General features: G+C 44.7%; 2 protein-coding genes across 11 annotated transcripts in view; one reads left to right on the top strand and one right to left on the bottom strand.

Annotated features, from left to right (window-relative positions):
- Positions 1-5,030, top strand: part of GGT1 (gamma-glutamyltransferase 1) — a 41,488-nt gene extending 36,458 nt beyond the window's left edge. For all 8 annotated transcript variants that reach the window (XM_090120940.1, XM_090120942.1, XM_090120941.1 and 5 more), the window contains 7 exons: positions 173-319; positions 449-585; positions 1,378-1,565; positions 2,404-2,531; positions 3,088-3,200; positions 4,202-4,315; positions 4,538-5,030. In XM_090120940.1, the coding sequence (XP_089977066.1) occupies positions 173-319; positions 449-585; positions 1,378-1,565; positions 2,404-2,531; positions 3,088-3,200; positions 4,202-4,315; positions 4,538-4,684 (974 nt within the window). In that variant the 3' untranslated portion in view covers positions 4,685-5,030. The remainder of the gene's footprint in view (positions 1-172; positions 320-448; positions 586-1,377; positions 1,566-2,403; positions 2,532-3,087; positions 3,201-4,201; positions 4,316-4,537) is intronic.
- Positions 5,031-5,291: 261 nt separating this feature from the next.
- Positions 5,292-27,499, bottom strand: GGT5 (gamma-glutamyltransferase 5). 3 transcript variants are annotated; one of them, XR_016458739.1, is made up of 15 exons: positions 27,392-27,499; positions 27,208-27,272; positions 26,452-26,699; positions 18,197-18,327; positions 16,750-16,836; positions 15,837-16,026; positions 15,092-15,249; positions 14,534-14,683; positions 13,902-14,035; positions 12,767-12,969; positions 12,220-12,311; positions 11,469-11,578; positions 9,658-9,765; positions 6,989-9,423; positions 5,292-5,404 (listed from the first exon to the last, which is right to left on the bottom strand). XR_016458739.1 is itself a non-coding variant. In XM_031592318.2 (12 exons), exons 1-12 carry the CDS (start codon positions 26,610-26,612, stop codon positions 9,277-9,279), a joined length of 1,671 nt encoding a protein of 556 aa, XP_031448178.2. In that variant the 5' UTR covers positions 26,613-26,895; the 3' UTR covers positions 6,856-9,276. The 3 variants fall into 3 exon arrangements, 1 of the variants encoding a protein (XP_031448178.2); XR_016458740.1 differs by having other exon boundaries at positions 26,452-26,746; XM_031592318.2 differs by lacking the exons at positions 5,292-5,404; positions 27,208-27,272; positions 27,392-27,499 and having other exon boundaries at positions 6,856-9,423; positions 26,452-26,895.
- Between the last annotated feature and the right edge of the window lie 97 nt (positions 27,500-27,596).

Below are 27,596 nucleotides of genomic sequence, written 5' to 3' on the forward strand. Positions count from 1 at the left end.
GCTACCTGAGCCTCAGCTGGATCTATCAAGGAATAAATTCACCACCTCTGCAACTTTCTGGATTTATCTGTGACCCCTTCTGTTCTTGCTGTGCTGCGTGGCAGTAGAGTATTACCTTCCCTTCCCACCAGGGATCACAAAATCAAATCTATGGTTTCCTTTTCTGTTCTAGGGGGCATTATCACGATGGAAGACATGCGGGACTACAGAGCAACAGTAGAAGAACCTATAGAGGTCAAACTTGGAGATTACACCCTATACACAGCTAATGCCCCATTGAGCGGCCCGGTGTTAGCCCTCATTTTCAACATACTGAAAGGTAAGAGTGCCAGTGAGCAATGCCATACAGGCAGCAGGACTAAAGATGGCCCCACCTGACAGCTTTATTAGCTCCCCACGCAGAACGTCTTTTCCTTTGTGTTCACAATGGTTTGTCTCCTGTTACCAGGATATAATTTCTCTGCTGACAGCATCAAAACCGTGGAGGAGAAAGGTCTGACTTACCACCGCATCGCGGAGGCCTTTCGCTTTGCCTACGCCAAGAGGACTTTGCTGGGAGATCCAAAGTTTGTCAACGTTACAGAGGTACCTGGCAAAAGCTTTTTCTTTCTGCAACACCCAGGCTGGCTGGAACATGACACTTTGGTTTTGGGTGACTAAACTGAAATATCTCTGAATATCAAGTGGCTAAGCTGTGAGGGATGTAAATGGAGGAAACTTTTCTGCTGTTAGGAAGCACAAAATCCTCAATTGACCAGGAGTTTGGTCAGGGCTAACCCTCCCTTGTTTTTTTAGTCTTTGGAGCCTTATTCAGTAGATGATACTCCCAGCACCCCTGTAGCTCTCTAACCACAGTCCTGCCTATAGTAAGTGGACCTACGGATGGGAAGGGGTGAGGCAGGATCCCTGCTTTTCCCAACTTCATACTTTGTGCTTTTACTTCGTGAGTCTCCAAAAGCAGCAGGATCTGAGCACAGCCCAGCCTGATGGACACAAATTTGCAGCTTACCAAGCTATGACCAGAGCCTTGGTCTAGTCCTCTCAACCTGATCCCTCTTCTCTCATCTCTGAAGCAAGTGTAGCAGTGCTTGCCTACACCTTTACAGCAGTGTTGAGGACAGCTTTCCATAGATCTACAGTAACGGATACTGATTAAATTCCCACACAGAGGGGTGCATTGTGCAGCTTCTTCCGTGACTGCTTAAAATGCTCTTTGGTACAATGTCCATCTCTCAAGAAGAAGGAAAACCCCTGCTGGAAATCTATAGCCTCACTGCTGGGATTTGCCACTCTTCTGTGGTCTGAAGTGTTGGATATCAGCCTCGTAACTACATGGCTCTTAATCTGCTGAGTAACTGCATTGGATTTCTCTGACAGGCAATCAGAAACATGACGTCTGAGTTCTTTGCGGATAGTCTCCGAAGGAAAATCACAGACAACACCTCCCATCCAATTGAATACTACGAGCCAGAATATTACACTGCAGATAGTGCCGGCACATCCCACCTCTCCATTGTGGCTGATGATGGCAGTGCTGTGTCCGCCACCAGCACCATCAACCAATAGTATGAGCTCAGATCTTGCTTCTGTGTAGGCCTCTGCCATCTTCCTAGTGGTGGTTCTGTGGTTGGTATAAAAACCTCACTGAGCTGTCATCTCTGTAGCAGGGCAGTGATGGGTAGCACTGTTAATAGGCACTTGTACTGCTGAGCGTGTAGGTCAGTTCTTATTGCTGAGAGTTGTGTAGTTGGGTCAGAGCACAAGATGTGTGAAGTGGGGTCCTGTCCTCTGTTGTGTTGGGTTCACTCACCAAGGAAACATCCACTGCATCTGGATTTTCCCATAAGCACTGTTATCGCTGCAGGCTCTGATTTCCCAGGCATCTGGAAGGAATTTGAGTTAATGCAGCTGGCCTAAAAGTGCAGCGTTTGGCTTTGGGTGCTGTCAGGAAGAGCTGCGTTCTGTAAATACGGCCTAAAGCTGGGGGGAAAGAGGGGAGGAAAGGGAGGGGAGGGTTTTTTCCTGTCCATAGAAAAAGTCTCTTGCTTGACACATCTAAGCAAAATGCCAACCATTCCCAAATGTGGCTGCCTTTGAGTTATGCTGCCTCTAAAAGGAGTGCAGGACTGCCCGGCTGGGAAGGGAATTAGTTGTATTTCTCTGCTGTGCTGTTTCTGTCTTCAGGTTCCGTGCAGGGGAGCTATACAGCAGCACTCTGGGTCTGCCTTTCCTCTCCGTGTAGTTGTGTGTTCCTGGTATGAATTGCTTCCTTCCCCACAAAGGGTGACGGAATGTTCTTTCCAGCAGAAGGGAGTGGAGATTTACTCCCAGCTTTCACATTGCAGTAATTCACCTGAAGTTCTTCCTGGTTTTGACGTGTCTGTGCCAACTTGTTTTGTCTAGCTTTGGCTCTGATGTACTATCCAGTGTGAATGGAATCATATATAATGATGAGATGGATGACTTCAGCTCACCTCACATTATCAATGGATTTGGGATCGCTCCTTCTCCAGCAAATTTCATAGAACCAGGTAGCTGTAAACTACCTTCCTATCTTATTATTGAAGCTGTATCTTGCATTAGTATGCACTATCAGCTGTCTTTCTGTGCTCTACTGGGATCTGTAGGGCAGCTTCAGGTAGATCCATTTCATGCCCCTAACTGAAGCTCCCTCCCTGCTCCATCACTGCTTCCTGCAGAGCCATCCCACTGCAGCTAATGTGGGCTGGGATTCTGCCACCTTCCTGTACCTATGCTTTGGAGGGAGACAGGGAAGTGAAAGGACAGAAAGGGAAGTCCTGTGGTGTTGGAGAGGCAGCTGTGTGACAGACAACCCCAACTGAAACAGCATCATAGATGAAGGAGCCTTCAGCTCCCCTGCACAGAAGACCAGGGTTAAGCTTTGTACTATGGGAGCAAAGAGGAGATGTGTACAGGGGACATGGGGACACTCAGGGGATGAACATAACATGAGATGAGTTATGAAGGCGGATAAGGAGACTTTGGGTTTAGATGTGCAGCAGGAGCTGGCAGTCTGTAAGTTACAGGCAGAAAACTGAGCCTCTGTTGCATCTCTGTCCCTAACAGGTAAACAGCCATTGTCCTCCATGTGCCCTTCCATTTTGATGGATAAAACAAAAAAGATCAGGATGGTGGTTGGTGCTTCCGGAGGAGCAAAAATAACCACAGCAACAGCATTGGTATGTGATGATGTGGACAAAGCAAAGTTGGGGAGAGGCAATGTTTGGGGTAAAGGATTCAAGTCTCTGCCTGTGATGTGACCATGGCTTCCTGCTGCAAGGCTGGGTGCTGAAAGAGAGGCTCCTGCCTGGCCTTCAGAGGGCCAGACCTCCAAACCCAACTCCTGCCAAAGGGACAAAGGGCCTCCTGTGACTCCAGGTCTTTTCCTTTGGCAAGTTTTCTCATCACTTGCAAGAGATTTGTGACTTTAGTTTAGGTTTGACTTCTGGATCTCTACGAACCAGTCTCAATGATGAGTTTAGAGCCATTCTCATCCAAGCTGCTATATTATGGATGAAAGTTGTGCAGAAGAGCTAAGAACTTTTGCCAGGCAGGGTCCCTATGAGCTGCTGTGACAACCATTGAAAGGCCCAGTTAGACCCAAAGTAACAATGGGAGAAAGCTGTCTCCTTGTGCAAGTGCACAGCCATTCAGAGCATCACACTGGGTCCTGCTTTCTAGCTGAGGTAGAGCTGAAGTTTCTGCAGGAAGTGTTGTTACAAGCAGCTTCTGAAGTTCTTGATTTTCACTATTTTCACTTGCCAGCAGCTTCAAGCTGTGATCTTAGCAAGCAGGGGTGGGCCAGGTTTAAGAAAACCAGTTGCACAGCAGCAAGAAGCTGTAAGTGTATGTTTACACTGAGGTGACTGCTGTGTGCCAAACAAGCCAGCAGTGCCTTACTCACAGCAGGATAAATCCAGCTACAGTAGCCTGAGGATCTGATCCTTCTCCTGTGTTCATTTTAGCCATTCGTGGTCTCTTTGTGAGGGAATCATCCTAAATATATACAGACTTGCTGCAGTGTACCCATGAGAGGGAGCACTGGAAGAAGAGGGAACTACAGTTTAGATCCTCTATGTTCTGTAGTGAACATCCTTCAGAAATCTCTGCCCTTGTTGCTGCAAGGATCAAGTCTCTTTGAAGGCAAGGAGCTAACATTAAGGTTTTTTGCATCTCACAGGCAGTCATCAATTCCCTCTGGTTTGGTTATGATGTGAAGAAAGCAGTGGAAGAACCCAGAATTCATGATCAGCTGTTTCCCGACATCACGGAGCTTGAGGAGCAAATAGAGGAGGTTTGTCTGATTTGAAGGTTGGGGTGTTTGTGAGCTTTTTATCTGGGCTGTTCGAGTATACTTTTAGTCTCAGTCCCACAGAAGAGGAACAGCTTATAGTTCTAGGAGACCTACATAATGCAGGCACTGCATGCTGGAGATTGCATGGAGGATTCAGGACACAGAATCCAGCCCATGTGCAGTTCCTCTCTCTCGCTGTCCTCATGCTCTTCTGCATTTCAGGGTGTAGAAGAACAGCTACGGATGAGAAAACACAACACCACACGGGGGGGCAGCGGCATGTCGGTTGTGCAAGCCGTTCTCAGAACAGATGATGGATGGGCTGCAGCCTCTGATTCCCGGAAAGGTGGCATCCCTGCAGGATACTGACCCAGCTCAGCTCCTCTTCATCAGGGCAGTAACGCCACTGAGATGTGTGTGGAAGAAAGATCCTTTAGGTCTGCAATTCAGGGACTTTAACAGGAAAGGGAACAAATTTGCCTGTGGTTCTATTGACAAAACTGGGACTGAGGTTCTCAACAATCACAGCTGAAGTGCCTCGTGTGCCACAGCAGTCTGCTAAAACAAACATCTCTACCAGGATGTGACTTACTCGGAGAGTCTGTCCTGCCTTGAAGAGTTTGATTCCTGCATCCTCTCCATCCTGGAAGTGTTTCAGCTAGGAGGAATGTCCCTGTCACAACTAGAGAAGAGATTTCCTTCTTATTTGTGTAGACAGGAGTTACAGGACCCTGAGGACAAACTAATAGACCCGTGCCATAGGAGGGAGCTTGACTCCAAATTGGGATAAGCCTTCACAAACTCACCACTCTTTCTTTTTTTAAAAAAGATGTTTTCTGCTTTTCACTTCAGCTGATTGTTGGAGATGAGTGGGTAACAGGGGAAATGGCTTCAACCTTTCTTATGTTTTTGTTGAGAAGGTCTAAAGGGAAGATACTACCTGTAAAACTGAACACAACTAAAACAAATAAAAATGGTGTCACGTATTTTTCTTGCCCACACAGCTGATGTTGTCAACAGGGATGGTGAGAGTCTCCATGAACAAAGTTCTCCTGAGATTTTGCTTTCTTGTTCGCTCCTTTGATGAAGCTATGAGTGAAAAAATACATATAGTTAAATATCCAAAACAAACCTGTTCTTTCTCCAGCTTGCTTCCTACCCCATCATACTGCAGGCCTGGATTCTGAGGAAACTAAGCCTCTAAAAAGCATGCTGTCATTTAAAGGTAAGCTGCAATTAATCAGTCAGTGAACTGTCAGTAATCTGTATCTGATTTGGAACAGCTAACAGTGTCACTGCCTAAACACAGGTAGGTGTTGGTGTTGGACTGAAATACCATGTCATATAAACTTTGCCTAAAACCAAGAAATGAGTGTTCCCAGACGCTGTCAGGCTTTAAGGGGTGTTTATGAAATCCTGGAAACAGTAGTAATAGTAACTAATTGCATCTGTTTGGCTGGTGGAAACTTCCTGTCAGACTGTAAGAGGCTCAAAATACAGAACGTACTGAAGAGAAAATGAAAGCCTGAAATTGTAGGCACTACATGCTGCCTCTGTCTCAGTAGTTGCTGGAATTTATGTGAGTCTTCAAGGCAGGAAATGATAATGAGATAGATGATGCTTTTCATGGGGTTATGACACCGAGGAATGTATGTGCTTATATAACTCCAACTGAGTAAGTGACTTTTACTGAAAGGAGCCTGGGATGAACTCTGTGTGTCCATTTCCTCAGCTGTTACTGATGAGGAGGTGTTCAGTGCAGCTAAGGCAGTAATTAATTGTAAACAATGCAGTCATTGTATTCCTGGAAGAACGAGATTGGTGTGAGGCCAAACCTGTACGTTGTTGGGTTGTTTTCCTTTTGCTGAACTGTGACTTTGACTGTTCCACCTCTTGTAATGCTAGGATAGCTGTCCCTCAGTAGCAGGCTGCAGCTGAAATCCAGTGTGCAGGTGTATTGTAGGAAGTTTGGATACAGGGCTGTGTGTGCTGCAGCCCTGATACCTGCAGGAAATGGCTCTCTGGACATAAAACAATCTGAGCCCTTTTGGCCAAGTGAGATCTGAGAAAGATGGAGGTTGCTCTGCCTCCTATTTGTTTTCATGGACACTACAACAGATGCAAAGAGCACAATAATGCTGTCTGTTAGAGCAAATTCTCATCTGCGAAGTCATATTCTTCAACACAGTCACCACCTTCAGCTGGACTTTTTCACCAGCAGTGAACAAGAGCTTGCACGCTGTGTTCATCAACATCTGTGCCAGTGGAAGTGATGCATTGACACACTCACTGCAGTCAGTGTAGCATGTGCTCAGAAAAGGGGATAACTGGCTTGTGGGAAATGACAAAAATGCAAAATTCCTGCTGAATTGGGGCGTGTAAGTCATTCTTTCCCTTCTGAATTTACTGTATCTGGTGAGAAAACTTCCCTATTTATAACCTATTTTACAAAATTTCCCTTCTGGAGAATTCAGTTTTTACCAACACTTCTGTTTTAAATGATTACTATAAATGCATTTGAATTCTTTACTCTGCAGAACCATTGGTTGGGGCTTTTTTTTTATATTGCTGCTTATCAGTACTTCTACAAAGGGCTCATTTATAAAACTGAACATCCAACTGAAGGCTTGAATCTACATCCTGCTCTTTTTAAAACAGACTGTAGACACTCACCCATGCTGTGGCATCTGTCTGCATCTCACTTGGATGTAGCTGTATGCAGGGCATGCACATCTCCCAGCTGCTTTGGTTCCACTCCTCAGGCTGCATTGAGGCTCTGTATCAGTAGGTGAATGTCAGTGAAAGTAAGGAGGTAAGTCCTCTCTCAAACAACTGCTTGTGCCTTAAGCTAGGGAACAGTTTAAGGTTTTAAACGCTTTATTAAAAATATAATTTAAAGACTTTTTGTTAGAAAACAGAGCAGCCTATGTACAGCAGTGCTTTAAAAGTCCGTGTGACTTGACTAGTTATAAAAATAATGCTCTTCTGTTGGCATCAGCACGAATGGGGAGGGACGAACCTGGGAGACTCTGGAGCACTGAGGAGGTGGCAGGGTGAGAAGGAGGTACAGATCTCAGCTTCACGAGATGTTTTGTTTTGTGAGTGAGGGATCCAGGGCTGCCGCAGTGGGTGATCTGCATGCATTCCTTTCTGCCTTGCAAATGAAATCTGGTTCTGAAACTGCTCAATTGGCTCAGTTTCAACATTAATAGCAAAGCAGGTAAATTGTAGCAGGTGCTGATCAGAAGATAATATTCCCATGGCTTTGTTGTGAGACGTAGCAGTGATGGTAGCATACTGGAAAGGTGATACGCTGCATTGGCTGGATAACTGAGGTGTGCTTTACTCTTTGGTACATCAGAAATGAAGGGAATTAGGAGGATCAGTTGCTTTATGGCTTGGTTTTTCTGGAGGTGAGACGTGATGTGGCATGGCTTAATAGCAAAGCAAGAACTGCCTTTAGCCAGTGCCATTTTGGTTGCTTTTCTGTAAGCTCTAAGCAGCTGGTCAAGCTAGAAATAACTGCAGATCTTGCTAAAGCCAGGATCCAGAGTAGTCTGGCTACTCTGTCCAGATCTAGAAGCTTTACTTAGAAAATCATTAAAATTCATCTGAAGGCCAAGATTTCAACAAGTCAATGACTTACTGACAAAATTTGTTGTTAGGAATGTAGGCTCATTACTCACCTCTCTTTGATTACAACAGTGCAGGCAGATGGTCTGGGTTGAGTTTGCTTTAATTGTCTGTGCTCAAATACTTGCTATGGTGGCTACAGAGCAAGGTTTTTTGTTTGTGCAGGTGAAATACCAAGGGTTGCAAGGGAGGTGACGATTATCATGGGGGCAAGGAGGGGCTCTGCTAGTGCCTACCTAGTTGAACTTTGCTGTCAGAAACACTCATACAATACTGTCTGCAGCCATAGGAAAGTAAAATTCATGAGCTTTCAGAAAATAGAAGTTGTTGGTTATTGGAGAAGTGCACTGTGAGATGTTTATACTTGTTGTTTTAACATTAGATTCCTTTGGCCATCCTAAGCAGGGCAAGGTTACAGGGTAATGGCAAAGGACCTCTTGAGTCTAGATAAATGGGTTCAGGTCTCTCCTCCAGAAGCTCCCAACTAGTCATGCAGTTTCATTCTTGTCATCTTTAGGGAACACTTGAGACTATTTGTGATAAACAGAGAATTAGAGCATGTACTCAGATTAAGAAAGAAAAGTGTTTTGCAACTGCATCAGCACTTTTCAGCAGTCTTGGTGTTTGCCTGTCCAGAAGAAGCTCATGCTTACAAAATAAGTCTTCTGATTATACATCCTTTGCATTTTGAAGAAAGTTACAAAGCTTCAAAAGCAATACAGCGTTTCTTCAACTGCTATCTTCATCTGTCTTCCCAAACTACTTCTCTTCTGCAGGCAATGAGGAAGAACAGGCATTCTCCTACTGCAGGGAGAAGTGGCATCAAGGAGCAAAGCTGAGGGCAGCAACTTCACATTTCCCCATAGGAAGTTTAGACTTTAGGTGACCAGTAGATAGAGTAGAATAAGGCTTCAGCTCATGGTTTCCATTATGTCTTCAAAGCAGAGAACATGCTTGGCAGCAAGCTAGTGCTATGGTGCACTGATTTCATCTGCCATTCTTTGGGAAAAGGAGGGCTCAGCTAGATGGGAAAACCAAGAGGTAGAACACCAAGTTTTGCTTTCTTCTCTTTCTAAACCCACCCTGGAAGCCCAAATGTAATTATATACATTGTAATCCTCACCCTCCAGACATTTCCTATAGTTACTCAGTTACTTCACATTTCTGAGCCCCAGTAATTAGAAGAAGCTTATCCTGGCAACAGCCTGAAAGAAACCAATTCTGTTCTTAACCGAGGCTCTCCAGCAGCAGTGGAAGATGCATGAATCTGAATCTAGTTATCTCCTGTGGTTTTGACTAGAATAGAGACGTTGTGATGGCATTTCATGCTAATATCCAGCTGATTTCCCCAGCTTCCTTTTATCAGAGTAAGCAGAGATGCATTTTCCTTCCTTGGAAACTCCCTGCACAACATTCATTGCGAATTCAACTTTCTGTTCTTTGTGTCCTCTTTTCAGCAGGCTGTTTCTAACATCCTGCAGGAGGGAGAGCAGAAAAAAAAAAAATGGAGTAAATGGGGCAGGGACCTGAAGTCTTAGCATTTCCACACATGGAAATGAAGTATGTATATGCAAGGTCAGGAGAGAGCACGATTCAAGGAAGAAGGAGGTTAAGCTAGAAGCAAAATGCTGATTTTCCAGGAGGGTTACAGAAGCAATCTCCTTCCCATCAAAAGGAGATGACAGGAAGATCCAACCAAGGCTGCTCACCTCACTGAAGTGTTTCTCAAACAGGATGCTGTCTTTGTTGGTATGCATGATGGGAGATGAAATGGCACGTTCCAAGTCATAACCAAACCACAGCTTGTTTACAATGGCCTGCAATGAAACAAGATACTGAGTAAGAACCTGAACCATGTTTTCTTCAAATCCTGCCAATGGGATTGTGCAGAGCTGGACTATAAGAAGTCACTCTAGCCTAAGCATCCTTTCATGGTAACCAACAGGAGATGTCCAGGGCAGAACAGGATGAGCACGTAATGATACTCCCCATAATGCTTCCCCCGTGGCAAAGAGATGCCCTTCAACTCAATAACAATAATGGATGCTGAATGCCTTTCTACTGATGGTTGTTGTTTCTATTTTCATATTTTATAGAAAAAGTCCTGTACAGAGAAGTTCTGCAGCAAGATTGTATGTTAAATTGTAAGCCCCAGGTTTTTTGAATCAGATAGAGCAAAAGAAGATTATCTCTGGTATTAGTGACAGTGAACGATCCTTTCTTCACTTCTCCAAGTCATTAGCTTTTCAGATCTCTAAAGTATCCTTCACCATCATCATCTCTACCCTGAAGAGTCCTGGCCGATTTTAATCACTACAGCCCTAAAGCTGTTTCATATCCCTTCCCCATAGCTGTAGATGCAGTGCAGTTCCACCAATATCTACTGGCGCCTCACAAAAACTGCCTTTCTAGATTGCTTGGGAGTATGTTGTACTGTCTAATATCCATCTCAGATCTTTACTGGACATCACTGGTGAGCTTCCTCCCTGAAAAAACGGTTCATTTTTTTTTCCTTCTCTGCTTTTACAGTCATTTAAACAGTTACTGGCATATGAAAGCCTTCACTCTTAGTACTGCTCGAGTTACAGTATTTTGTGATGCATTACCTTGTTTTAGATTGACTTTCTCAACTTATTACAGCTGTATGTCTATTAATTCTATTATTTGATATAGTTTGTACTTTTTTTTTTCCCCCACCATTTATTAGTTTTTTTCTCTAGAATTCTTTTTAAGACTTGAGTCATAGTTACCATCTTTTATCCTCTGGTACTGAAGATTGGGAGATTACATTTCAGATGTTTGTATAATTTCTTTCCGATTCTGCTACTGATTTAATTGTCCTGCCACCTATACTGACTCTGGATGTCCAAAAATAAAGTCTTAGGTTGGAATCCTTCCTATGCTTCTTTCCAGATGAAGAACAAAAGAAAACTGATCTTTGTTGGACTTCATGCTTCTGTGAGCTTTTTTTCTTTAAGATGTATTACTCTCTGTATATGCATAGAGACAGCTCACTGTTGTGACTGTTTCCATCAGGTAACCTATTGGTTTGGCCTAATAACTTCCTTAACTTGCTCTTTAATTCTTCCAGCTTCTTCCCTTTCAAAAAAGAATTAAGGGAGTCAGCTACCACTTGCTCTAACCTGTGACCTGCAGCTGTTAGAGACTTCTAAACTGAAAATAGAGCAAAGCACCAAAGAGTCAAAGCCCAAGAAGAACTGAGTAGAAAAGAACAAGGGGGGACTGACTATGCTGGAAGTCTGGGAGGGCTGAAAGAGCTGCCAACTGCTGTGGATTCCCCTACCTCCCCCATTCCTATTCCCTCCTGGTGGAATTACAGTTCAACAGAGCTGAACTACCCTTGCCCCAGAACAGCTAAAAGCAAGAAGGTGAGAATGGACTGTAGAATGCCCTCTTCACTGCTGTCCACTTCACAGCACTACCAGCAGCAAATGTTTCTTCTGTTTAGCTTTCAGTCTGAGTGGTGCAAGGTGTTTCTGTGCAGTACTTCTTCACTCACCATAGCAGTAGCACTGATAATCCAGCCCCCACCTGCCCCTCCAATCACCAGCATGTCTCCTGACTTGGAGATGAGGATAGAAGGCACCATTGCTGAGGGAGGCCTCTCTCCTAGGGCAAAGGCAGAAAGTATTATACCTCCTATGTGGGCATTAGGACACACAGATTCATTTCTTTCAGCTGTGCATTCCTCATGAAGAACCAACAACCTCAAAAGGCCCAAGTTTTCCAGACATCTAGATTGCTTGTGCTGAGACCTCACCTCACAAGAAACTTTAGAGCAGAGGCTAAACAGGAAGGGCAGAGCACCATGCAAATAATCAAGACTTGCTGCAGGTCGTTCAACCCAGATAAGGAACACTTAGCTGCAATCTTGCCCTTGGAGTGCTGATGCCCTCTTTCTTGGCAAACCCAAGGCAGCTTGCATCAGGGACAGCTTATTTTACAAACCAGTGTTAAGTGGTTGCTTTACTTCTTCTCTTCCCTACTCATCCATCATTAGCTTCTGCATTTTTTCTTTAAATCCCTGATTTCCCTTGTCAGAAACCAAAACTTCTGTGTTTCCATGCCGATGTGAACAGACACAGACAAGACTTTATCCTCTCTTAGTCTGAAATATACTTGCTCTCATTTAAACTTTCAAAAGTGAAGATTGCCTACAGTTTGTAGATAGCCCCTGTCCATTTGTACACAGCCTGATTCTCCATCTTCTGGCCTTGTTGTCTATTTTGAGGTTGAGAATTAATGCTCACCTGCATTAATAGTTGTCTTTGCTACGCAGAAATCAGCAAGTTCATTATTCAAAATGATCCCAGTCTGGCTGGAATAAATGAAGGAGCCAAACCTGCAGGGAGGAAGAAAGCATCCTTTAAGTAACCAGTGCTCTTCCACTGTGGATGACAGTAGCTTAATGTGGCACCATGCTGGCTTACCCCTGCCTTCTGCCAACCTGCAGCCATTCCAACCAAGGTTTCCAAAAGGAATTTGCTTTGCTGTGCAGGAGTCAGAAATAAGCTCTCTGTAACAAGTGCACGTGGGGATTTGCTCAACCCACAGAACCTCAACAGAGCTCCAGAAGTTGTTACATGTTTGTGAACTGTGTTGTTTCTTTGGGCTGATTCTCAAAGGCCTTTGCTATCACATGAAAAAAAAGCATTCACAAGCAAGAAATTGCTTAAATCACTGAAAACTTATGGTCGTTTTTATTTTTTTCATTGATGGCAAAAACAGCCCTTGCACATACCCTGTAAGACTGATGTGAGCCTATGTTAGTGAAATGCCAACCCCCTGGCTACTCACGGATAGTTGATGGTGCTGGTGGCAGACACAGCACTGCCATCTGCAGCGAGCACAGAGATGTGGCTTGTGCCTTTACTTTCGTAGTCGTGGTTTTGGGTGAGCTTCCAAAAGTTATAATGGTCAAGTGGATGGTCACCACGGGCATCTATTTGGCTTCTGACACGCTCAGCAGTTGTGTCAGACAGCATGATTCCCACAGTTGCCTGTAATCACAGCAAAGGCCTATATCATCATCATGCTTCAGCAATAAAAGCAGGGGGAATTAAGGAAAAAGAGGGGGACATTCAAAGTGTTGGCATTTGTCTTCCAAACAAACCACTCCACATGATAAGCCCTGCTTTCCTGGGAATGGCTGAACACCTGCCCGCAGTAGGAGGTAACAAATGAATTCCTTGGTTTGCTTTACCTGACCGTAAACTGTCTCTATTTCAATTGATGAGTTCTTGTACTTTTATCTTTCTGACTTTCCCCCCTCTCACCTGGGTTAGGGTGGCTGAGTGATGCTGAGCTGCTCGCAGGGGTTAAAGCACAACACTTGGCCAGCTGACCAATGTTGCTATTGAGTAGCAATTCCAAATTGTTTCTTTCCTTCTGTGAGGCAGGAGGGTGTCAGTGCATCATCTGGTGCTGTAGCATTGTGCTGGCATGCAGGATAGCCTGGACTATAGGTAGCCTTCATGAGGGCTTAGCACATATGTGGGAAGGGGGAAAAGAAAGGGAAGGAAAGGGAAGGGGGGAAAAAGAAAGAAAGGGAAGGGAAGGGGGAAAAAGAAAGAAAGGGAAGGGAAGGGGGAAAAAGAAAGAAAGGGAAGGGAAGGGGGAAAAAGAAAGAAAGGGAAGGGAAGGGGGAAAAAGAAAGAAAGGGAAGGGAAGGGGGAAAAAGAAAGAAAGGGAAGGGAAGGGGGAAAAAGAAAGAAAGGGAAGGGAAGGGGGAAAAAGAAAGAAAGGGAAGGGAAGGGGGAAAAAGAAAGAAAGGGAAGGGAAGGGGGAAAAAAAAGAAAGGGAAGGGGGAAAAAGAAAGAAAGGGAAGGGGAAAGCATATGGACTCCCTTGTTTCTCCTCTTTCGAGCAGTACAGAAGAAGCTGCCAGTGTCACTGGTGTCTGTCAATACTCCCATGCACTACAGTAGCTTACCTTAGTTTCAGAGAAGTCTGGGTCTTTCATCTCAGGTTTTAGCACATTGCCATACTTCAATGCCTCTGCAATACGATGGTAGGTTTCTCCCTTTTCCTTTGGTGTCGACAATAATGCCTCATTGAATTTATATTCTAAAGAGGAGGATGGATTCATTTCATTAATGAACCCACTGGCCATTAATTTTTCTTGAAGAATTTTATAAAATGTTTAAAGGAGCCTCCTTTCCCCAATTCACTTCGTAGAAGAGAATCACAGAATCACTAAGGTTGGAAAAGACCTCTAAGATCATCCAAGTCCAACCATCAGCCCATCAACACCATGCCCACTAAACCATTTCCCTCAGTGCCACTTCTGCATGTTTTTGGACATCTCTGAGGACAGCAACTCTACCAGTTCAATGAGCAGCCTGTTCCAATACTGTGATCACTCTTTCAGAGAAAACATTTTCCTGATGCTAAAACACTGTAAGAATGAGCCAGTTCCTCATCCTGCTGCACAGCATAACTATAATGCTGCTTTAGAGCCCACTCTGGCTCACCAAGATCCTTTCTGCCAATTAATTTTCTAATGCTCTAGATCAGTTCTCTTTGCAAAAACCTCTTGCAGCACACTTTCTCTTAGCAATTTACCTTCCAATATCTTGAGGATGAACAGGAGCACAGCACCTCCCAAGGGTGGAGGAGGAGAAAACACAGTGGTGTTTTTGTTCAGGGTAATGTTCAGAGCTGAGGATACTTTTACTTTGTATGCCTTAAGGTCCTCCATTGAGATAACAGATCCTTCAACAGAAAACCAAAGAGACAGCTGTCATTAGCATGTTAACATACGCTTCTAACAGGTGCTATTGGCTGGACACATCAGAGCCTTGGTTTCTGAACAGCCATTTCTGTACACTGAATTTCTTCTACCTAGCACAACAGAGTCTTCTTGTGCCCTTATTTAACAAAAAACTCTAGGATATTATAAAGCCCAAGGGAACTGGAAAGGCCAATATATGAGTACTACAGGCAAATACCAGAGTAGTGGTTGGCTCTCATCCCCGCTTTTGGACCTAAGTTACAAGAATATGGGAAAGATGTTCACCCTGTATCGTGCCAAGAAATGAGTAAATGCCATATTCTGGCTATCCCCAGGTACCTCCTCACTGTCATCCAGTTGCTGGGAAGAAGCATACAGCTGTTACCTACCAACTTTCCTAATGTCTTCCACCAGGGCCTTTCCTATCTGTCCCTCATAAAATGCTGTAGGTCCATTTTCAGCCAAAATTTTCAGTGTCTGCTGCAATGCTGGCCACCTGAAGGTCTTCCCAGTTGTCAAAAACTTCTGACCGTCACAAAACAACGGGCTGTTAAAAAAGAACATCCATCAGATTACAGAATATGCTTATTCTGTTCCCAGTGCCAGACCCTCTTTCCTACCTGGAGCAGATTTAGTTTCTGTATGTCATATACTTTCCAAGCCAGTGCTATATTGCAGTGTACATGGAGAAAAGGTCTCAGCCAACTGCTACCAGTAACACCAGGCACATTTTCCCATAGACAGAGTTTCCTTCACGGGACCTAATGCTTTGACCCCAGTTCAGACCAGTGTGGCTTCCCTGAATAAGTCCCTGCTGTAGGGCCCTGCTGTCAGGGGACAATTTCCACACAGATGGAGGCAGGCTACTTCCATCCATCCAGCTCTCATGAGCAGATGTGCTTAGTGAAAACTTTTGCTGTGCCAAACCACTATGAACTAAAAAAAAAAAAAAAAAAAAAAAAAAAGTTGCTGACAGTATAAGATTTCCAAAACAAACATTTCTGTTATTCTCTCTCCATAGCAAGCACTGACTGAGCAGCAGCTGCAGAAGTCTGTGCTATATATATGTTAGCAGAATGGTCTGAGCTGAGGGAGCAGCGTTCATTGCACTTCAATTTAATTTGTGGGTCTTACCACAAGTTTTGTCCCACGCGAGAGAAGTTTTGGTGATTGATTATTTTGTCCATAACTGGGGAAACAACAAGTGGGTCTGAAAGGAGCTTGATGGTTGGTTCAAACAGGGATTTCCATGGCAAGCGGCCGTATCGCTTATGGGCTTCTTCATACCCACGAATTTCTCCTGGTACAGCAATCCACTGGGGACCTGGAGAGCAGAACTGCAGTGTTACACCTGGTAAAACACTGATCTGTGGAGAACAACTCTCTGAAAGGACTCCAAGTATGGATTCATAGAGGCAGAACATGGTCCCCTAAGGGCAGTTCTCACTGTTCAGTTCTTCCAGTACGGAATAGGAAGGGTAGAGGTGCATGGTAAAAGAACAAAAAGCAATAGGCACACTGCAGCAAAGGAGACTGAAGCCAGACACCAGAGAAAACACATTCATGCACAGTGTGGTGAGACACTGAAACTGGAGTCAAGTAAGGCTGTGAAACTCTCCATCCTCAGAGAAGATAAAAAATGTGACAGGATAAGGCCCTGAGCAGCCTGCTCTACTTCTGACATCACCCTACTTTAAGCAGGAGCTGGAGCAGAAGCCTCCAACCAGAATCATTTATGACTCCTTTCCAGTTGTTCTTCCAAGGGCAAGAAAATCTCCTCCAGGAACAAGGACACTCCCCAAAACAAAATGTGCTAAGGAAGGAGAATGGATACAGCAAGAAACATGGAAAGATCCAAGATGTGCTGCTAAAGTAAGAGTGCCTGCTGCCATTTGGTAAGAGCAAATGGACATGGAGTGACTGTAAGTGGTACTGAGGTGACAAAGAGATAGCTAAGCAGATCTGAAGCTCAGCAATTTAGACAAAGAGCAAGGTCCCCAGTTCCTCCATCCTTCCTTCTGTGCACTACACACTCTGAGGTCCTTACCGATGGGTAAACGAGCACAGTCAGACAACAGATTGCTAGGAATGCCCTGGGGAGCTGTTTCACGGGCATTGATCACCTCGACTTTTCCTAGAAAAGAGAAGGAGAAAATGCATAGCAGTCTCTTCCAAAAGGCAGGTGAACATCACACAGCAACTGTCCACTGCCTGCCTAGAGAAAATGGTGCATAGACAAGGCCAGCATCTGTATCCCAGCATTTGGGATATCTGCTGCATCTTCCTGCATTTCCTTTGCAGGTGGGAAGTGTCAGAGACAAAACTTGAGTCTCATGCTACTTGATAGGTCGTTTTCCAAGTGATGTCAAGGTAAGGTCATGCTTGTATCATGTTTGCAACACCTACGTGTCAAGAAACTTGAAAAGAAAAAAGGAACAGTCACACACTTGTATTTCAGGTGTAGCCTAATTATTTCTCTTCCTTATCTGCCTTCTATCTGTCTTTTTCCACTGCAGGAGCCCAGGGTGCTATTGTATCACAAATGAGAGCCATGCATGGCCACTGGGGCTCTGCACAGCAGGATAATTTGGGTAGCAGAAGAGAAGGGTTATTGGGAAAGTGGCTCTGCCAAAAGAGGGAAAAAATATAAGTGCTTTGCCAAATTATAGTATTGCTTAAGAAACGACTGAGAATTTCCAGACTTGCAACTCCATGATACTACTTGGAAGGGTTTTTAAAACTATGATATTGTTATTTTGTCAGTCAACATCTATAAGCTCTGGGGGGTTTCGGTAGCCAAGGCAGTTTAAAAAACATTAAAACATAAAAGCAAGAACACATTAATGCAAGAGATAAAACCAAGCAGAGAAATACTTCCCAGCAGGCCCTGAAAATTGCTGGATTCAGATTTCTGAACAGAAGATGCATCTCCTGGAGCAGGAGATTTCAGCACCACTCTGGGGAGTCTGACCTCCCACCAGTGATAGCATGAGATGCTCCCCATGGCAGCAGGTTCTGCCTGAGCTGCTGCTGCAGGACAAACCCATTAAGTCTTACCCCAAGGGCTCCACCAAATCAGTGACAGCCCTGGGCTGCTACCCTCATTGCCAGCACATACACCTTGCTGCTGCCATGGCAGTGCTCCCTCCAAGTGGCAGCTCAGACAGGACTGCTCAAATCTTGCTGTATCAGTCAGATATATGACTTTGAAATATGATTTGGGATCACTTTACAGGCCAAGGAAAGGTGCAGTCAGTTCATTTTACATTCAGAGCTCCTTTCCTACCACCACACATGTTCAGTCTGCAAACAACTGCACTCTTCAACCCTGCTCTGCATGCTGAAAGCTCTCAGGACAGCTCCTGTAATTAATGCTTTGGCTTAAGAGCAAAAGTATATTTTATGTGTTTTTGTATACAGTTTTTATAGAAAAGAAATTACTCTGAGAGAACGTGAAAGAATTTGACCATGGAAAGTGCAGGGCTGGCCCATACCTGTGCTTGCATTATAGATTGTAAATACAACTCCACCACCCAGGCCTGAACTCTGAGGGTTCATCACTGATGTGCAGATCAAACCAGCGATGGCAGCATCCACAGCTGAGCCTCCTCTTTTCAGGATGTCCCTGGAGTGAAAAGGGAAGGAAAAAAAAAAGACAATGTTAAAATCCAGGGAAGATGAAATGGAGGAGAAAAAAAAACACACAGAATCATTGAGGTTGGACAAGACCTCAAAGGTCTTCTAGTCCAGCCATCCAATACTGCCCACTAAACCATGTTCTTTAGTACCACTCCTACACTCAAACACTTCCAGGAACAGCAACTCAAAAACCTCCATGTGCAGCCCATTCCAGTGCCTGATCACTGGCCTGTTGACTAGCATATTTTTTCAAGAAGATTTTCCTAATATCCAACCTGAACCTCCCCTGGCTCAATTTGAGGCAATTTCCTCTCATCCTGTCCGTTATTCAGGAGGAGAGACTGACCCCCCACACACTTTGCTGCAACTTTTTGGGGGGAATTGTAAAGGGCTTTAAGACCTACCCTGAGCAGTGCTGGTCTTCCTCTAGGCAAGGGGTTATGAGGCAAAGGGAACTGCTCACAAATGCTCTTGACAAAAAAGGATGGGAAGGAGCTGCCAGAAATGCAGGAGGATGCTCACTGCAGAGGGGAGAGTGTCTACATGCTGGGAACCAAACAAATGATTCCTGACTCCTCACCTGCCATTCCCACTAAAAGGCATATGCTAGTCAACAGGCCAGAGACGTGGAAGCAGAAATAATGGGTCCACATGAAGCAAACTCCTGAGACTCACTGCCTCAATTAGCACAAGATTCAAACCTTACTTCACTGTTCATGCAACGTGCCTTCCTGGGCTTCTGTAACATAAAAATACCCCCACCATCCTCAAATAAAGGAAAAAAATACAAGGAAAAAAACTCACGTCAAACAAGTAGAATAAAAATAAATAAACCACCACAAAATGATTGTTTCTACCAAGGTACAGCCACACCAAAAATCACAAGGGCATTAAGACAAACCCATGCTGCTGATAGAAGAAAATTTCTGCTGGAGAAACGTGCCTCAACAAACCATCCTTCAAGCACAGCCATAACAAAATCTCCTTTCAGTGGAAATGTGATGCTGGTGAAGAGGGATTTCCTCATGCAGCCTGCCAGTGGCCAGCCCTGCTATTTGCTAAGGTTTCCGAGTGCTCAGCTTGGGGTATTGCTTGGAAAAGGCAAACTCAGAACGATAACTGGAAGAACAGTTCATTGACTGGAGTGTAACTGCTCCCACAGGCTGCTGCAGGAACACAGAGGACAGAGAGGGACTGCTGTTTATTTTACATCCATTGTTGTTGTTGGGACCCACTGGGGCTGGGAACAGGATGCTACCCCCAGATCCACTGATAGTGGCTTTTCTTTGTTTGAGTGACCTTGGACCAGCTGCCTGCAAGGAAACGGTATGTGGATAACTGGGGAGTAATAAAACCACAGGGAACCACGGGGTTTTCTGTTTGCAGCCCTGCACAGCTTTCAGCCTCCTAGCAGCAAGCTGCTCCCTGAATGCTGCCCTGAAAGCGGTGACTGAGGTTCAGGGTTATGCCTGCAGAAGACCTGGAAGCATATTAGAAAGCTGGAAAGGAGTGGAGAAAAGAACCACAACAGTGACCTGGGTCAGTGGTCCTCCGAGCCCACAAAGTACAAAGCTTAATGCCAGGGAGAAACAAAGTCCGGAGATAAACTTAAGTGAAAAACAACTTTAAATGTAATGCAGCGCAATCAGATGTTAGAGAGGAAAATCAGACACATAGCTGTCATCTTCCCAAAGCCTGAGAGGCATTCATAGGTATGAAGTGGTGGCACTCCTACACTGTCTGTCACCCAGAGGCCCTCCTGCCACTCTTCCTCTCTGTCTCCAGAAACACCTGAGCTTGGAGAAGCCCTCCCTGGTGATGATCCCCATCTGTTCTGTGTCATAGCTAGCTGCCTGCTACAAAAGGTGAGCAGTTCCTCCTCCAAAAGGTGAGGACAGTAATCATGTTTAATGTGTGTACACCTACGTGGCCTGTTTTCAGCTTCCGGATGGTGCTAAGATCATTTGGTGTTGCCAAATACTTGTTTATGTGTGAAAACACCCTTTACCTGTTGCTAATGCCCTGCCATACGTACAAGGCACACAAACCTGAGGGTTTTTAAACAAGAGTTTATGCACGATCCCAACCTCCAACGCTCCTAATTAAAAAACAGACAGAATAACACAAGTTAGGACTTTGGACCCCACTAAGAACAGGGAGGAGAAAAGAGATCTGAGCAGGAAAGGTGCATCTGTCAGGGTACCAGGACCTCTGATCTGAGCTGGGTTGTGACACAAAATCCCTATCAAGATCAAGGAACCAGTGGGAGGAGGACGTTCGTCAGCAAAGAGGACTCAGCAGCGCTGCCCCAGGCAAATGAAGTGCTTGTTTATGAGCTCTGAATTACCCCATCCTGCCTCCTTACCTGACAGTTTTCTATGGATCACACCCAAGACGCTGGCTTTATCAGTGCCTCAGGAAGACAGGAAAGCCAGAGGTAATCTCAATTGTTCTTGTGCCCTGTGAATGGGGCCCTAATTCCTGGCTGTGACTTTTCTTGGTGTTACCATAACACACAGCCAAAATAACAGCAGCAGTCAACACATGGACACCTTTTCACAGAAAAGCTAAGCATGTTTTGCTTTGTCCTTGGTCACTACCCATCATTAAAATCACTCTGCAATATAAACAAGACAACAGGAGAAAGAAAAGGTTTCCAGGTGTCCCAAAAGTGCTCCCCATTCCTCTCTACTCTGTGGCAACTGTTTGTCACCTCTGGCAGCAAATACCATGTGTAAAGACATGCACTCAAACTTATGTCTTGCTCAAGGGAAGGAGGGCTTTCCAGGTACCTGCTGCCTTCCAGTGAGCCACCACAGAACAGACAGTAAAGCTTCCCACCCACCTCCACAGTGTGCAACATCTGAGAACACATCAGATAGGATGGGTTACATGATGCTGAGCATGGTCCTTTACCGTTGTTTCTATGGGGAGCAGAGGTTAGGGAGAAGGAGAGCTGAGATTTTTCCCCCAGATGAGGCATTAAATTAATTCTTCAGAGCATAGCAGGAAGCACATCCAGCCCCAGGTCTCAAACATACGTACCTTGGAGGGCTCACCAACTACACTGGTGTTGTTTCCAGGCTCTAGGAAGGTGTATGTCCCTGACATCTCAGCACTCCTGGGCCCCATGACATGGGACAGAGGAGAAAGAAGCCTTAGAGTCAGGCTTTGAGCTCAAGCTCAGAAGTCATGGATCCTAGCAAGGGTAAAACCAAATCCTGGTCACGGTTACTAATGATTTCTTAGGAGCTACTTTCCCCTTTTACCTCTGAGGTCTTATATTGTCTCTATGATCAGAGCAGGGTCCAAGACCCACAGCCACACTCTGCTATCTGCAGACTGGCTCCCAGTCTCAACAGCTCCCCACTCTCCCTCTAAACTATCTCAAAGAGGAGGAAAAACATTCTCTGATCCTTTTCTTGGCACATCATGCTCAGCTCCACATGCCTGACTTGCCTGCATTCAGCCGGAGCTCTGCCACTTCCCTGGAAATGATGTCTGGGGAATTCATGGCCATTACATCTTTCTTGACCAGCCAGATTGAAAGAGCACTTCCTGTTTTATTAGTCTGCCTTCCTTTATTTGGATCACTGCTACAAATAATTATAATGCAAAACAGTGGAGAAAAATGTAACCCTACAAGCAAAACAGTCTGGTATCTTATCAGGTTCCTCTGGAAACAACTTAGCACCACAGCTGGCAAGATTTGATAAGAATATCCTTCCTGCCATTTACTTTCAGATTTAGGGTTCTGTCATTAACAGCATTTCCTTAAAGTCAGGAGCAGAAATAGCATTTCCTTACAGAAGAGGACATAACAATCAGGTCTTCTTCCAGCAGCAGTGAAAGAGTGCATCACCCACCCAGGAAGGGTGATTAATGGCACTTCTTCACACCCTCTTACAGCCAAGTCGAGCAGCACTGGACTGAAGTCTGCAGTTCTGTTCTGGACTAGAAGGAGCTGAGTCCATTTTAAACACACTTGAAATGCTAGGGTTTTTTTTGTTTTTGTTTTGTTTTTTCTCTTTAAGACCACCTATTACATAGGAGCTGTCACACTAAGATTGATGAGAAGCAAAAGCAACATCTGTTCCTGTTAAAAAAAAAAAAAGTTACCAATTTTAGAACTACTGAAATACAAGATGGGAAGGCAAATCCTTCGGGATATGAAGATTTTTCAGAAATGCTGCTGGGTCATCACTGAAGAGGGTTTTCACAGCAGATCTTTTGCTTAGACAGCTTCCCAGGAAACAAACAATTTTTTTTTGCTATTGAATTCTCACCCTCCCAGTGTCTTGTTCTCAGGGGGGGGTCTTTGTTCCAGAGGAAGCCAGTTCCCAGGGTTTATACTGAGCTGCACTGGGGATGTGAGATCTGAGGAAGCTGCAGGGCCAGGTCAGCTCAGCTCACCTCTCTGCAGCAAATCTCACTGCTGAGAATGAGCCCTTCTCCTAAATTCCTCCCTGGCTTCGTGCTGGCTTTTGTGTCTGTCATTTGGGAAACATACAGGTGAGGAGCAGTGGCTAGCAGAGTTCAAATGGCACACGGGAAGGGTGTATAATGCTTTCTGCACTGGTGATGGAAAAATCCTCCTCCACTGCTAGGAGGGAACAAGAGGTTCAGAGCTGGAGGTGAACGCTGGGTTGGGTACTGTTTGCTGTCAGGCAATCAGCTCCTGTCTTCTCATGGATTCCTCACAGGAGGACAAATTAACTGAGGTGGACTTCAGTACCACATCCACATTCTAAAACCTGCTCCATCTTCTCTTTTAGCCTCCCATCCCTCCTCAATGAAGTTCATTCAGGGACGTTTTGCCAGATTAGGGCCCTTGACTGAGCCTGAGAGGACAGACACTCAGTTGCTCAATATTTACTTTCGGTCCCCAATTTCTAGCAGTAAAACCATCTGCAGCAAGAGACTCAACCTCATTCAGCACTGCAAATCAGGCGCCAATAGCTAAGAGCCAGTCTAGCACAGGACCTGCCAGCAAGGATGATGATGCTGGAGGCTCGCCGAGGTTGCTGGCTTTCTGCAGGGAGCCAAAGAGTTGCATAAAAATTTCAGACAATTCAACCTCACACAACCCTAGAGTATAGAAACACCATCTCCAGAGATGGGAAACTGAAGCCTGAAGATAACAGCTCAGCACAAGTTAAGAAAAAGCAGCAAATGGGAGTTATGGCTCTGTTCCCCTCTCTCCATTTTGTAATAAGGAATTAGAGCTATGTGGTTCCCTTGCTGAGTCTTCCTTCACAGCTGAGCAATGATGGAATTCAGGCATCTTGAGATGTTTTCCCCAGCTCACCATCCCACTTATTAAAAGACACTATTGCACTTAGCACAAGAGGTTTGGTTCAGTTGCTCTCGTTAAGTTCGTTTAAAAGCTCTGTTAGGGAAGCACAAAGATTCTGCTTCATCAACCACTTAAACCATCACGTAACGCCTCAGAAATTTCATTACTGCTAATGACAGCTCACTGCATATTGGACAGCAATATGGTTTGGGTCGTTAGCTTTCTGTTTTGTAAAGGAAATAAGACTTTTGATTAAACAATGAAGTTCATAAGGGGGTTAAAGGTTAGGTACTGCTTTTAACTTCAAACATTTCAGGCACTGAGCCCATTCTGCACTTGGAGGTTCTTTGAGCATCGCTTGCATGGGCTTCTGAGAGCCCAGGGGGATTTGCAGGGTAAAAAAAGATGGCTGGGGGCCAACCCACAGCCCCAGCAAACTGAGGGACTGCAGAGTCATTGGGGAGAGGAGAAACAAAATGGCACTATTGAATCTCCCCCATGCAATTGCCTTTGGGGACTGGTTGCCATTACTGCACTCTCACCAGGCAGGCTGATAGCTTCAATCACATCACATTGTTTTCATTTGATTATATAACTTCACCATGAAGCCTAATTAGTTTGTTTTTCCCATGGTGCTGTGGAAGTTGCTCTTTACATATGTTTCCACTAAAAGCACCAGCAAGAAGTTGTTCTGCTTATTTTACTTATTTTTAAATTCCTCTAGAAAATTTTAAGTGTGCGTGTCTAAAGCCAGTGGTGGTCTGTCTTCAGGTCTGACAATACACTTCAATTTAGCAAAGCTGTTTGCCTTGAGGGGGAAAAAAAAATGTAAATTTTGTAATTTTTATTTTATGTATATCTATGTATTGTACATATGTGTGTGTGTGAAGAATGCATTATCCATCTTTGGTAGATTAATTCTCTAGTGATTTTTTTGGCAGTGACAGTAGAACTTAGCCTGTTCCATCCCTGAGCTGCAGGGGCCAAGCACAGATTCCCCCAAAAGTCTGTTTGTCACAGTTTTGGGTCTCATAAAACAATAAAGAAATTATTGTCTCGGCACTCAGTGCTCCCCAGACACAGCTAGCAAGTGGAGAAACCAGCAACGCCCTGCCTCAAACGTGAGGATGTGGGTGAGGAGTGAGATGACCGAGCTGCAAAGATGGGCTCAGGGCAGAAGAAAACCTGTAGGGTTGAGGAGTCTGTGAGCAGGGGGTAATGGATTGCATGTAGCATTTGGTAGGATGAGAAGAGCAGCAGTAGTGACTGTACAGGTTCTAAGAGCAGCACAGGGAGATGGGGAAATGTGAACAAGCAGACATGATAGCAAAGGACCCAGCAGGGACTCAGGAACTGCAGTACAAGTCCCAGCCCTTGCACCAGTGGGAATCTCATTGCTATGACACCTTTCTAACTCCTCAACTCTTTGCATCAGCCCAGGCCCAAAGAGACAGCATAAAAATTTGCAAATATTTGCATAACTGCAGAAAAAGAGTGAAGACCTAAATACACTACTTAAAAAAAAAAAAAGAACACCCCAAACTGATCATTTCTTTTCGTTTCCTTCCTCCTACATCTCCTGACTTTGGGAGTTAATTATTTCTGAACAGAAGAAGGCAACAGCATTGTTGTAACCTCAAAACCACTCAACTGGCTGGGCACAGTATGGAAAGACACTAGGGCTGTGCACAGAAAGATGCTCAGCTTTGCTGAAGCTGAAGTTAGGTGGCAAATGAAGTGGAAGCTCACAAGTAGCAACAGCAGGACCTAATGACTAAGACTGCTTGGAAAAATTGGATTTCATTGCTACTGCTGTGACAAAATTCCTTTGTGAGAATAAAGATCTCAGCCTAGATTAAGCAAGAGGCCTAATGTGGGACATAGCATAAAAAAAATCTCACTTCTTGACGTGCACACAGCCACAATGCACCTTCACCAGTTACTCACAAGTGCTATGTCAGTTTGTCACTGCACAATCCACAACAAGAAGTGCAGCCACAGGGTAGAGCACACAGCTTCAGCATTCACATGTACTGCACGTAGCTTGTAAAGGTTTAAGTTCCATCCTTCCACATTCATGCATACAAAGGCTTAAGAACTGAAGCACTAGCAACAGTAAGAGTTAAAAGTTCAGAGTTAAAATACATGAGAAAGAGGTTGTTGTGCAAACTAAAGCCTTATGACCAGAACAGCTTGAGGATTTTCTTTACACCTACATCTTTCCTTCCAAGCAATGTAAGCATGCCTTCTATACTTACACATGGCTTATACAACCATCTTGGTTGAATTTCAATTACATCTACACTTTGTTTTCCAATGCATTGTGCCTTTCCTGATAGCAGATATGCCCGCTGCAGGCTTTGGTCCAGAAATGCACTCCCTAAGGGCTGAGCTGTCCATCCCTCCTTATCCCATCCACCTGCTTGCCTTCCTCACCTCTGCTGAAGCCTGGCTGCAGCTCCCTGCTAGCTCCTCTTTTTTCATGAGAAATTCCTAAGCCACTTATCCAACAGACTTACCACCACGAAGTAAGCAGTTGATTTCTTTTTTCCACTGTTCAAAATAACATTACGTTCACATCCTATAAATATTTGCACCTTTCCACTTACGTGATATTAGGTAATTAAGATAAGCATCAGAGGAAGATCCCCATCCATTTCCTGAGCTGCTCTGCTGCCAACAACGAGCACCCAAGGAGCAGCACCTCTCCTCAGCCCAAGCAGCAGGGATAAGGCAGAAACCCAGCTCGCTCCCAATCCCTGCAACCCAAGCCCACAACACAAACTGACAAAACCAAGAGGTCTGTGCACATACCGGCCGATGTTAGAGCAGGTCTCAGTGTCAGCAGCCACAGCACCATGCAGGTACTGCTGAGGACCACATTTAGGTCGAGTCAGGGTGACCAGGAGCACAACCACAGCCGCCAGCACCCCGAGGGTCAGCAGCACCAGGCAGCAGATCCTTCCTGTCGTCATGTCTACTCCTGCACGGTCAGAGGTGCCTGGGAAGCTCTCAGTCCTCCTGCCAAGGCGGCTGCTTTGCTGCGGGGGAAGCGGAGGATCCTGCAGGATGGGAGGAAGGGAGGACTCACTGAAGTGGGTTCTGCCTCCTGCGATCGACAATCACGTTTTTTTAAGATGAAAAGCTGAGACAGAGGTAACGGTGCGCTTTCTCTTCTCTGCTCTCTAAACGTGTGACACAGCTTTCACTTTCTTTTATAAACTAATTTTCTGGCAAATCCTCCTTACATCTCTTTGGGTTTTTTTTTTTGTTTTTTGTTTTTTTTTGTTTTTTTGTTTTTTAAGTCTCTGATGAAAACATTTAACGCGTTCATTGCTGGAGCGCTTCAAAGTGAAATCCCAACACTGGTTTTTGGTTTCAAGCACTTTCCCTGCCCTTCCATTCTCACCGCACGCAGCAAATTACAAAGCAAAGACAGCCCACGTGTTGAATCACTGGGAAAATCACAGCACTGATCCTGCATTACACACGGGATACTTCCCACAAGGCTACTCAAAGAAGTAAAAGCTGTTCACTAAAGAAACACAAAGCTGGAACTTTCATATTTACCTTATAGTTTACTCCACCTTTCTTAATGACTTGCTTTAAATCTTGCCACTGCCCGCACCATGCGTCTGTAAAAGAGCATAACAAATAAATAAAGGTAATTAAAACAGCACGTTTCTGCAGCTCTACACAACTTAAGAGTTAAAAGCTCTGGGGTCCAGCTTGGATCACTCAGCAATCACAGCACCTGGGAAGCAAAGGGCTCTTGAATAACACAGAGCAGATTCACAGCACTGATTAGCAGCACAGCTGCCCCCAGTTAGCTCTATTAGAGCTCTTGGTCACACATTTCCTCTCACACTTAAAAAGTTAAAGATAAGGCTTTATATCTGCCTGCTGCCTTTATCAAAGTTATTATCTGTGATCATTTCCCAGCTAAATTTTAAAGGGGG

This window comes from Phasianus colchicus, chromosome 18 (genome assembly GCF_987193195.1).
Source record: "Phasianus colchicus chromosome 18, bPhaCol1.hap1.1, whole genome shotgun sequence".
NCBI lineage: Eukaryota > Metazoa > Chordata > Aves > Galliformes > Phasianidae > Phasianus > Phasianus colchicus.